The sequence below is a fragment of the Chelon labrosus genome, assembly GCF_963514085.1.
Source record: "Chelon labrosus genome assembly, chromosome: 16".
NCBI lineage: Eukaryota > Metazoa > Chordata > Actinopteri > Mugiliformes > Mugilidae > Chelon > Chelon labrosus.
This window is the reverse complement of record NC_140349.1, coordinates 585,510-597,302: the sequence shown is the minus strand read 5'-3', so window position 1 is coordinate 597,302 and position 11,793 is coordinate 585,510. Positions and strand designations below refer to the sequence as shown.

At 49.7% G+C, this 11,793-nt stretch overlaps 2 protein-coding genes across 3 annotated transcripts; both read right to left on the bottom strand.

Annotated features, from left to right (window-relative positions):
- Positions 1-737: 737 nt before the first annotated feature.
- Positions 738-2,360, bottom strand: LOC311501729 (C2 calcium-dependent domain-containing protein 4C-like). 2 transcript variants are annotated; one of them, XM_084563712.1, is made up of 2 exons: positions 2,069-2,360; positions 738-1,434 (listed from the first exon to the last, which is right to left on the bottom strand). In XM_084563712.1, exons 1-2 carry the CDS (start codon positions 2,217-2,219, stop codon positions 800-802), a joined length of 786 nt encoding a protein of 261 aa, XP_084419838.1. In that variant the 5' UTR covers positions 2,220-2,360; the 3' UTR covers positions 738-799. The 2 variants fall into 2 exon arrangements, with proteins under 2 accessions (XP_084419838.1, XP_084419839.1); XM_084563713.1 differs by lacking the exon at positions 2,069-2,360 and adding an exon at positions 1,517-1,533.
- Positions 1,926-9,884, bottom strand: ints3 (integrator complex subunit 3). Its single transcript, XM_084563660.1, has 29 exons — positions 9,587-9,884; positions 8,921-9,004; positions 8,740-8,823; positions 8,532-8,645; positions 8,375-8,459; positions 8,206-8,272; positions 7,957-8,098; positions 7,725-7,854; positions 7,229-7,326; positions 6,929-7,120; positions 6,761-6,848; positions 6,597-6,676; positions 6,277-6,368; positions 6,068-6,174; positions 5,866-5,985; positions 5,552-5,681; positions 5,409-5,463; positions 5,219-5,322; positions 4,392-4,556; positions 4,075-4,228; positions 3,905-3,973; positions 3,744-3,819; positions 3,545-3,658; positions 3,417-3,465; positions 3,161-3,328; positions 2,959-3,059; positions 2,793-2,865; positions 2,561-2,717; positions 1,926-2,438 (listed from the first exon to the last, which is right to left on the bottom strand). Exons 1-29 carry the CDS (start codon positions 9,668-9,670, stop codon positions 2,361-2,363), a joined length of 3,060 nt encoding a protein of 1,019 aa, XP_084419786.1. The 5' UTR covers positions 9,671-9,884; the 3' UTR covers positions 1,926-2,360.
- Positions 9,885-11,793: the final 1,909 nt, after the last annotated feature.

The window sequence follows — 11,793 nt, the reverse complement described above, 5'->3', positions numbered from 1 at the left end:
GACAAATCAACTGTAAAATAAAATACATACAAATAAAGAATTCATAAAAATACGGAATAAATAGAAATAAATAATTAATGAGTCAATAAATGAAAAGTGACCGATCAGATGGTTCAGTTCAACTGGACTGGTTCTGGTTCTGACCGTTGGAACTCAGAAGTCTACAGTATATACAGTATATATATATATATATATATACACACACACACACACTTTGTATGTTTGATATACTAGTGCAGTGCCCGTCGGAAGTATGTATTCCTACAGTGGGAGCCTCCAGGTGCTGTGTATGAGGATTAGTGGAAATATTAGAGCGGAGAAAACCTGTTTTACCGATATATTTTACATTTCTTATTCAAACAACGTCAAACTTAGCAGTGCACATCTTCGTGCCCGTAGCGAGACACCTGCCCAGTTTCAAATCAATCGGGCCAACGGTTCGCGAGATATGCGTGCCACAGACAGACAGACGCTTCTTGATTTATAGATAGATGGATATATACATGTAACATTAGAACGTCACAAAGCTCCAGACACTGAACCTTTCACTGAAACGAGCATTTAATTAAAACTAAAGTCATTACTAGTCTTCCGCTCTCAGACTGTTTCAGTCCCAGGATACAAACTCTCTGGATGTTTTAATATTTAGCAGAAATAACTCAGTAATTGATCCATCACGTGACCCACAGATCAGCTGGTCATCACTGATCAGCTCAAACATAAACACGAAACTGAGAAACTTTATTAAAACAAACTTTATTTAAATCATTAAAAAACAAACAAACAGGTGTCTCTGACGTCACCGGGGGGCGGGGCGTCTGGGACTCAGCGCCTTTAGCTCCTTCAGCACCTGGAGACCCAGAGCCCTGACTGGCCTCAGGCAGACCCGGGACCTGCCGGGAACGGGACCAGGTCTAGGTCTAGGACTGGGACCAGGACTGGGACCAGGACTGGGAGCAGTGACTGGGTCAGCATCAGTCACCGTGACCGTCACCGGTTTGTTCCGGTGAAACAGGGACTCTCGGCGCCTCGTGCACGGGCTCGCTGCCAACACGGCGCGGAAGCCGTACGGCGTCGTGACCTTCGCCACGTGCTGGAGCGACATGGCCGCGCGCGTCGTGACGTCCGTGTCCGGTTCCGCAGAGGTTGCCGCAGTAGCGGCTCTTGCGGAGCGGCAGAGACGTCCGACCCGCGGCGGCAACCGGAGGAGGAAGGAGGGGGAGGCGGCGGCGGGGCGGGCCGGGGATGCAGGGGAGTTCGGTCCGGGACTGTCGTCCTCGGGGTCGCTGAGAAGCCTGGTCCGGTCCGAGAGTCGACAAGGGCGCGGGGAGACACAGAGGAGCGGACTGCGGGACGGGATGAAGAAGGTTGGCATCCGATCCGGAGTCAGAACCAGAGTCCGCAGAGAAGATCCAGACTGGAGAGACATGATGACTGAGGGACAGACAGGGACAGACAGGGAGACACTCAGCTGGAGACAGAAGACAAACAGGTGTAAAGTTAAACCAGACCTGACCTGATCAGTGACCAGCAGCTTCATCTGAGTCTGGATCAGCTCTGATCAGGTTTATATCAGCAGCTGGATCCAATCAGGCAGTCAGCTGATCAGTCAGCTGATCAGTCAGCTGATCAGCAGCTCAAACCAAACTCCACTTCGACTCATGATTCATTTAATGAAGGAAGAAAAGCTTTTTAATGTCTGAGATTTATTTCCTGTCTCTGATCAATAAACTTTAAACTCTATAAAAATATTCAATGATCTGAGAACCACTCACACCAGACTCCATGTGGATTTTACACCATTTTAGACACAATAGTAGAAGCTGTAAAAACGACCCCTCCCTCTGTACGTCGTCCCGGTAACAAACGTCCCACACCCAGAAACAAACATGAGTTTTTATGTGAAGAACTGATCTGACAAGATGAACAGATGAGAAGCTTTTACTGCAGCGGGACAAACAGGAAGGAGCTGCTAAAAACAGCAGGAAGTCATGATCCTCCACAATAAGAGTCCTACCCTCCAAAAAAAAAAAAAAAGAATTCAGACAGAACCCACAAACAGCCTCACTCATCATTTTCATCGTCACCATGACGACCATCATGTCCGCTGTTAAAATCAGTCTGTAGTTTCTTCCTCCCAGTGCATCATGGGAGATTAGCCACACAGTGACCTTTGACCCTGTCGGTCCTCGTCTCCGTGGAAACGGCGTCAGTCTCATCACGTGACATTCAGTTCACCACATGGAGCCCCGCCCCCCCAACGATGGTCAGAGCGTGTCATCAGAGGAGGCGGGGCCTCTTACAGTGGTCAGAGCCTCTGATTGGCTGGTCTCTGTGGCAGCTGGTCTGTGATTGGTCGATCAGTCGCTGTCGGAGCCGACGGCGGACGAACCTTTCCTCTTCCTCTTCGGAGCTTTGGGCTTCGAGTCCTCCTCCTCCTGAGGACACAGGAGAACCCGGTCAGAGCAGAACCAGAACCAGAACCAGAACCACATCAACATAGAAACAGTCTCTGTACAAGAGTCAGGACCTGACCCCGGTCCAGTTCCCCTCCACCTACCGAGGCGCTGCTGGAGGCGCTGTCCTCCTCGTTGTTGGTGGGCGGAGCTACTCCCTTCCTGGAGCGGGGGGAGGTGGCGGGGGCTTTGCGTCTGGACTTGGGGGGCTTCGACTGAGAGTCCTCGTACTCCTCGGCCAGGGAGAACAGGTCGCTGAACCTGCAAGACAGGAAGTGATGTCATCAGGAGGACGTGATGTCATCGTCACCATCCTCAGAGTGTGACGGTGTTTACCTCATCTTGTGAGCCTCGTCACAGCTGGCCTGGACGTGCTGCAGAGCCTGGAGGATGGGAGTCTGACTGAAGACTGGACACACAACAGAGGACAAGAGGACAGAGAGAAAATGATCAATAATGAGTGAGTGAGTGGACGTGTGTGTCTCAGTGTGTCCATACTAACAGCTGTTCTTGGTGTTGCTCAGACTCAGTCTCAGGTTGTCCATGTGCTCCAGGATCTGTTCCAGGGTCAGCTGAGCCAGTTTACTGCTGGAACTCCTCAGACTGAGGACAGAGACACAGCTGTGAGACATCTGAGGACATCCTGTCTGAGGACATCCTCTCCTACTTGTGTCTCCCCCCGTCCCCCCGTCCCCCGTCCTCACCTCTGTCTCTTCCTGGGCTGGTTGTTGTTCTTGATCAGCTGGGCCTTGATGTGTTCTCCCAGCGTGTCGTCGTATTTGGACGCCCAGTGTCTCAGGATGCTGGTGGTGAACTGGTCCTCGGGGTGACAGGGACGACTGAGGACCATCTTCACCATCTCCTCGCTGGGCCTGGGACAGAGAGAGAGACAGGGACGTTAGGGGACAGATAGAAGGACGTTAGGGAGACAGGACGAGGATGCGTCTCTTGTGTGATTACTTCTCTCTGCGGAGCTGCAGCAGCAGGCAGGACAAGGCCTCTGGATGTTCTGAAAGACAAGGACACAGAGATGAGGACATGCTGGACCAGGGGTGTCTCTCTGTCCCCGTGAGACGAACAGGACTCACCTTTGTACTTGAGGTGCTGCAGGATGGGGATGATGGTCTCCAGAGGAATACTGTGGGCCAGGAACAGCTGCCAGGTGCTGTACTGTTCAAAGGTCTCCCAGTCCAGAGACTGAACTGTGGACACAGAGAGGACATGAAAACAGACCTGTCCACACACTTGGACACACCTGGATCAATGCTGTAAGTCTAAGCGTCTCACTGAGGATGTTGAGGACCGAGTCCTTCCTGAACATCACCAGCGTCCCCATCATCACGTGACACATCAGCTCCTGTAACTGTGGACAGAGACATCCTGGTTAGGGGACAGGGACATGGGTTGACCTGGCCATGGTGACAGGGACACTGATCGGTATAGCTTACCTGTGTGGAGTCTATGACGGCCACGATCATGTTGAGCAGCTCGCCGCTTCGTAGCGTCTCGTCTGGAAACTGGACAACGGAGACATCGTCAGAGTTTGTCTTAAATGTCTTAGTTCACCTGGAGGACGTTCCTAACTTCAGGGACGGGGGGGACGGGGGACGGGCCGTACCTCAGAGTATATGGACGGCGTGAGGTAGCAGAGAAGCCGGACGTCGTCCTCCTGGCAGGCCTTCATGTCCATCATGAGACAGGTGTGCAGGTCTCCCAGAGCCGTGGCCTGAGCAAAGGACTCGTACAGCATCATCTTCCCATTGGCTGCTTTACTGTGGACAGACAAGGACACATGTTAACACAGCTGTCCACAACCTCTCTGTCTGACAACGTCATGGACTCCTACAGAGACATGTGTGTCCAACACGTTCTGGAGGAGCTGGACAGACATGTCCCTGGACAGGCTGGGGACAGCGTGGCGTCCAGAGGACTCACCTGGCCTTCAGGTAGTACAGCAGGTGGTATCCGATCTTCGGCTGCTTCTGGTAAAGTTCAGCCAACATGTCCAGGAGAACAGAGAAGCCGCTGTTGTCCTCCTGCATGGTGACGAGGTTCCTGAAGACGAGACACACGGGTTTACACACCGACTCTTCCAGGGACCTGCAAAGAGACAGACGGGACATCAGAGAGACAGATGGGACATCGGAGAGACAGACGGGACATTGGAGAGACAATCAGGATATCAAAGAGACAGTCAAGACAGAGAGACAGACGGGACATCAGAGAGACAGACGGGACATCGGAGAGACAGACGGGACATCTCAGAGACAGACGGGACATCGGAGAGACAGACGGGACATCTCAGAGACAGACGGGACATCGGAGAGACAATCAGGATATCAAAGAGACAATCAGGATATCAAAGAGACAGTCAGGACATCAGAGAGACAGACGGGACATCAGAGAGACAGTCGGGACATCAGAGAGACAGACAGGACATCAGAGAGACAGACAGGACATCAGAGAGACAGACAGGACATTGGAGAGACAATCAGGACATCAGACAGACAGATGGGACATCGGAGAAACAGTCAGGACATCAGAAAGGCAGACGGGACATCAGAGAGACAGTCAGGACATCAGAGAGACAATCAGGACATCAGAGAGACAGACGGGACATCGGAGAGACAGACGGGACATCAGAAAGGCAGACGGGACATCAGAGAGGCAGACGGGACATCAGAGAGACAGTCAGGACATCAGAGAGGCAGACGGGACATCAGAGAGACAGACGGGACATCAAAGAGACAGACGGGTCTTACTCCTCAGTGATCTCCTCAGGAAGGACGTCCCCTCTGAAGTGGTCTTTAAACAGCTCAGCCAGACAGGACGCCAGAGCGGACATCTGCTCCGTGTCAAAGTCCTCCTGGACACAGAACACACACAATATTTAAAGATGGCCGACATGAGCGGCGGCCATCTTTGTCTGAGGCTGTGGTGGGACGGACTGACCTCCAGGATGAGGTCGACGATCTCCTGCATCACTTCACACTGAGTCTCCGTGTCGCTGAGGAGAGACACATGGTTGCTAGGTTACCACTACTGTCCTCACACCTGTCTCATCTCGACACCTGGAGGACGACAACAGCACTCACCTGGTCTTATGGAGCTGCTGCACCTTCTCCTTCATGGTGTCGTCCAATTGGTCCAGCCAGGGAGTGATGTCAGCAGGCTCCTCCACCACGGCCTCTTTGATTGGATGGAACCGGAACTCCCGCTTCTTTCCTGTTCAGTGATTGGTCGACAGACGCGTTTACAGCTGGTACTGATGTACAGCACTGATCCAGATCAAACTGGTTTAAACTGATCCAGATCAAACTGGTTTAAACTGATCCAGATCAAACTGGTTTAAACTGATCCAGATCAAACTGGTTTACACCGGTTTACACTGGTCATGTCCCGCTGTCACCTTTGTTGTTGACTTCCTCTTCATCGTCGCTGAAGGCAGCTTCTGTGGTGTCATAGCAACCATCCTCCTTGTCCAAAACGTGGTTGTCCATCTCCATGGAAACGGACTCTTCCATCTTGACTGCAGGACGCAGAAAGGTTTTTTACTGTGTGAGTGAGTGTGTGTGGGTGAGTGTGAGTGTGTGTTAGTGTGAGTGTGTTACCTTCTGTGGGGGGTGAGGGGGGGCTGCAGAACTCAGGGAACCTCTCTCTGAGCATAGAACGAAGCTCTCGGTCCAACTTTGGGTTATCAAAGAGTGGAGCGAGGTGACTGAGAGACAGAGACGAAAATCAATAAGCACACATCAATAATGTTGGACATGTCCCTGAAAGACAGACAGACGGACAGACGGGGGGGAGGGGGGGGTCTTACGCCAGCACTCTCTTCTCCATGATGAAGGTGAGCGAACTGCAGACGCCCTGACGGACCTGAGACTCCAGAGGAGGGAAGAAGTGAGGGATGATCTGAGGAGGACAAGAAGAGTTGATCAGCTGACTGTGTGTCTATGTAGTGTGTGGTTATTGTGTAGTTACTGTGCAGTGTGTGTGTGTGTGTGTGTGTGTGTGTGTGTGTGTGTGTGTGTTACCCTGCACATGAAGTCCAGCAGTGTGGCTGTGTGTGTGTGTGTGTGTGTGTGTGTGTGTGTGTGTGTGTGTGTGTGTGTGTGTGTGTGTAGTGTGTGTGTGTGTTACCCTGCACATGAAGTCCAGCAGTGTGGCTGTGATGGCAGGATGAGGTTTCATGGAGTGATGCATCACCAGGATGGCTGGTTCTGAAACACAACGTCTCATCAGCTGATTCAGAGACACCTGACACTCACTGAGACATCAGGGACATCAGGACCGTGGACAGTTACCTATGTTCATGATGCTGTCCTTCTCAGGGTTGAAGAACAGCCAATCATAGAAGAGCGCCAGCTTGGCGTTGGACGCCGCCACATTAGACTGAGGACAGAGGAGGACAGCGTCAATCATTGCTCGTTACTGATCAGTGATGGACACCTTCAGAGGACCCGCCCCCTCACCGTGCAGGTGGTCAGCAGCCAGCCAATGATAGCCCAGCGCGGCAGGATGTCAGAGCTCAGCACCTCATTGGACGGATGGACCACTCCACAGATGTAGCGAATCAGATCGCAGCGCAGAGACTGGCTCTCCGCCATGGACAGGTACTGTCTCTGGAACCAGTCCTGGTAACGCTTCTGCTGCCCGAACCGTACCTGGACAAGAGACAGACAACATCAGGGACAATCAAAGAGACAGAGACAGGTGCACGCAGGTAGACACAGAAAGACAATCAGAGAGACGGGTGGAGACAGGTGTGTTACCCTGGACGTCATGAACAGCAGTTTGGTCTCCATGTCTGGCGTGAGACGACAGGCCAGAAACTTCCTGGACGTCCGAGCTGTTAACAGCTGGAGGACACCTGGAGACAAGAGGACACACCTGAGAGACAATCACACATGATGGGAGGTGTAGTTTACCAGTGAACAGAGGATTGTGGGAGGTGTAGTTTACCAGTGAACTGAGGATTGTGGGAGGTGTAGTTTACCAGTGAACAGAGGATTGTGGGAGGTGTAGTTTACCAGTGAACAGAGGATTGTGGGAGGTGTAGTTTACCAGTGAACTGAGGATTGTGGGAGGTGTAGTTTACCAGTGAACTGAGGATTGTGGGAGGTGTAGTTTACCAGTGAACTGAGGATTGTGGGAGGTGTAGTTTACCAGTGAACAGAGGATTGTGGGAGGTGTAGTTTACCAGTGAACTGAGGATTGTGGGAGGTGTAGTTTACCAGTGAACAGAGGATTGTGGGAGGTGTAGTTTACCAGTGAACTGAGGACTGAGGACTTGAGGGTTGTGCAGCAGGTCTCTCCAGATCAGCTCCATCTCTGGGATCCGAGCGACGTTCTGCAGAAGACGAACCAGATCTCTGCCGATGATCAGACACTCCATGAACTACAGAGAGACGGAGAGACCAGATTACCACGGTTACCACCAGGCGATACTCCTCCTCCTCCTCCTCCTCCTCTTCCTCCTCCTCCTCCTCCTCTTCCTCACCTTCTCCCTCAGCATACTGATGCAGTAGTCGACCTCCTTCTGGCGCAGCGTCAGCAGGTTTGGAGCGCCGTGGTCAACGATCAGACGGAGGTAGGTGTAGACCGACATGGCAATCAGCATCCCGCTCTTCAGCACCCACTCCCTGTTTCACAATAAGAGCACTGACTCTTCCACAATAAAAGCTGAGACAGTTTCACAATAAAATCTGTTTTCATGGTGTTTGTTAAGTGGATGTAGAGGGAGACGTACTTCTGATCCAGCAGGATGTCCAGGACGCTCTCAGCCAGCCACAGGTTCTTTGTAGAGATGTCTCCACCTGAGGACAGGAGGACAGTGAGACAGGAGGACAGGGAGACAGAAACGTTAACCTCTGAGCTACGTTGATGTTGCCATGAAGGACGAGGTGTCAGAATCTGACCTGCGATCTGTTTCAGCAGCGTCATGACAACGCCATCAGCTCCCATCATGCCGCTCTTCACCAGCTCTCTGACCAACCACACCAACTGCACACAGAGGAGCTGGTTAGCATCAGTCACACCTGGCCCTGCTCACCTGGCCCCTCCCACCTGACTCACCTGTGTTCTGGGGGCGTCCTGCAGCTTGAGGAACTTCTCCATCAGGATCTGGTTGACCTTCACCAGGACGACGTTCATCCCGTCTCTGTTGACCAGCGTCAGGTCTCTGTAACACTGTAAACACGCCAACGATGTCACAGTGATGACCTCACAGTGATGACCTCACAGTGATGACCTCACATGCTACTGATGATGCGGAGGAACTCACCCTCTGGGCCTGAGGCGGATCAGTGAGGACCAGTGTGAACAGACCCAGACACACCTCCTCATGCTGCTGCTGGCCTTTACACACCTGGAGGACAGGTAAACAGGAAGTCCTCTGAGCCTCAACCTTCAAGTTAAACATGAACCACTGCTTTGTGTTGAACAGCTGTTTGTTTGTTTCTTACGTTAGCAGTTAGCGCGTCGTTAGCTTCTCTCTCTGACAGCCCATTGGACAACGCCTGGACAATCCCAACACAACGCTCCAATCTCTGCACACAAACACAACAACAACAAACATAAACAACAACAACAACAAACATAAACAACAACAACAACAGCAGCCATCGTGGGAGCCTCATCACCTCACAGCTGATGATGCCCACGCGCCTTAAACACAGTAAATGTTGTTTATCAGGACACAGAATTTCCCACTCGATAAATAAAAGTATCTACTTCTGACATGTGAACCACTGCGCATGCGCATCTGTCACTTTACGGTCCCATCCATGTTTACGTAGAGTTAGCATGCTAGGCTAACAGACCGTGGCAGCGGGACTGTAAGTCCTCAGCTCGGCGTGTTTCAGAGCACAAACCCGGTGAACAAACACACAGCAGCTCCCACGGAGCCCACACCTCCACCACCGAGTCCACAGCCCCCCCCCCCCCAGCGCTGCTAGCCTGATGCTAGCCTGCTGCTAGCCGTGCTAAGTGGGCTGCTAGCCGCCTGCGCCTGATAAAATGGTTCCAGTGTCTTTGTACCCGCTGCTTGTTCACACACCAAACACTCCGCTCTGTCCCGGTCCAACCCGGGTTACACCCGCTCCCCGGGCCCTCCACCCGGCCCAGCCTACCTCCTCCAACTCGTCCTTGGCGTCCAGCGCGGTGGACACCAGGAGCCGGCCCTGCGGCTTCGCTTTCGCCGGTGCAGGCTCCATCTGCTCCCGCCGCGCCTCGCCGGGCCCCGCGGAGCTGTAAAGCGCTGGGAGTCCCGGAGCGGGAGGCTCGTGGGTGTTTATGTCGGTGTGACAGAGAGTCCCGAGCCTCGGGCACGGTCGGAGCCTCGCTGGGAAAGACTTCGGTCGGTTATTATGTGTTTTTAAAACTTATTCGGGGACAGCAGAGACTGAGAGCCCCGCTCCGAGACACCGTCCGACCACAGTCACATAACGGACATCCGCACCGAGAGAGCAGGGCACGAGGAGGCGGAGCCTCCGCCCGCTGACCAATCACTGTACGCTCTCTACTTGAGTGACAAGAGCGTCGACCAATCGCAGTGCAGGATATCTGCAGCCAATCCCCAGCCTGCGCATGCATGGAAACAATTTAGTCCTGTTTACAAAGCGCTGTACTGCTACTACTACTACTACTGCTACTACTGCTACTACTACTACTATACTACAATACTACAATAATACTACTGCTACTACTACTACTACAATACTACAATACTACTACTACTACTACTACTACTGCTACTACTACTACTGCTGCTACTACTACTACTATACTACAATACTACAATAATACTACTGCTACTACTACTACTACAATACTACAATACTACAATACTACAATACTACTACTACTACTACTACTACTGCTACTATACTACAATACTACAATACTACTACTACTACTACTACTACAATACTACAATACTACTACTGCTACTACTGCTACTACTACTACTACTACAATACTACAATACTACAATACTGCTACTACTACTACTACTACTACTACAATACTACAATACTACTACTACTACTACTACTACTGCTACTACTGCTACTACTACTACTACTACTACAATACTACTACTACTACTACTACTACTGCTACTACAATACTACAATACTACTACTACTACTACTACTGCTACTACTGCTACTACTACTACTACTACAATACTACTACTACTACTACTACTACTACTGCTACTACAATACTACAATACTACTACTACTGCTACTACTACTGCTACTACTGCTACTACTACAATACTACTACTACTACTGCTACTACAATACTACAATACTACTACTACTACTACTACTGCTACTGCTACTACTGCTACTACTACAATACTACAATACTACAATACTACTACTACTACTACTACTACTGCTACTACAATACTACAATACTACTACTACTGCTACTACTACTGCTACTATACTACAATACTACTACTACTACTACTACTACTACTGCTACTACAATACTACAATACTACTACTACTGCTACTACTACTACTACAATACTACAATACTACTACTACTGCTACTACTACTGCTACTATACTACAATACTACTACTACTACTACTACAATACTACAATACTACTACTACAATACTACAATACTACTACTACAATACTACAATACTACTACTGCTACTACAATACTACTACTACAATACTACTACTACTACTACTACTGCTACTACTACTGCTACTATACTACAATACTACTACTACTACTACTACTACTATACTACTACTACAATACTACAATACTACTATACTACTACTACTACTGCTACTACTACTATACTACAATACTACTACTACTATACTACTACTACTACTACAATACTACAATACTACAATACTACTACAATACTACAATACTACAATACTACAATACTACAATACTACTACTACTACTACTACTGCTACTACTACTATACTACAATACTACAATACTACTACTACCACAATACGACTATACTACAATACTACTACTACTACTGCTACTACTACTACAATACTACTACTAAAATACTACAATACTACTACTACTGCTACTACTATACTACAATACTACTACTACTACTACAACTACAATACCACAATACTACCACAATACTACAATACTACTACTGCTACTACTACTACTACTACTACTACTACAATACTACAATACTACTACTACTACTACAATACCACAATACTACCACAATACTACAATACTACTACTACTGCTACTACTACTACAATACTACAATACTACTACTACAATACTACAATACTACTACTACAATACTACGTTACTA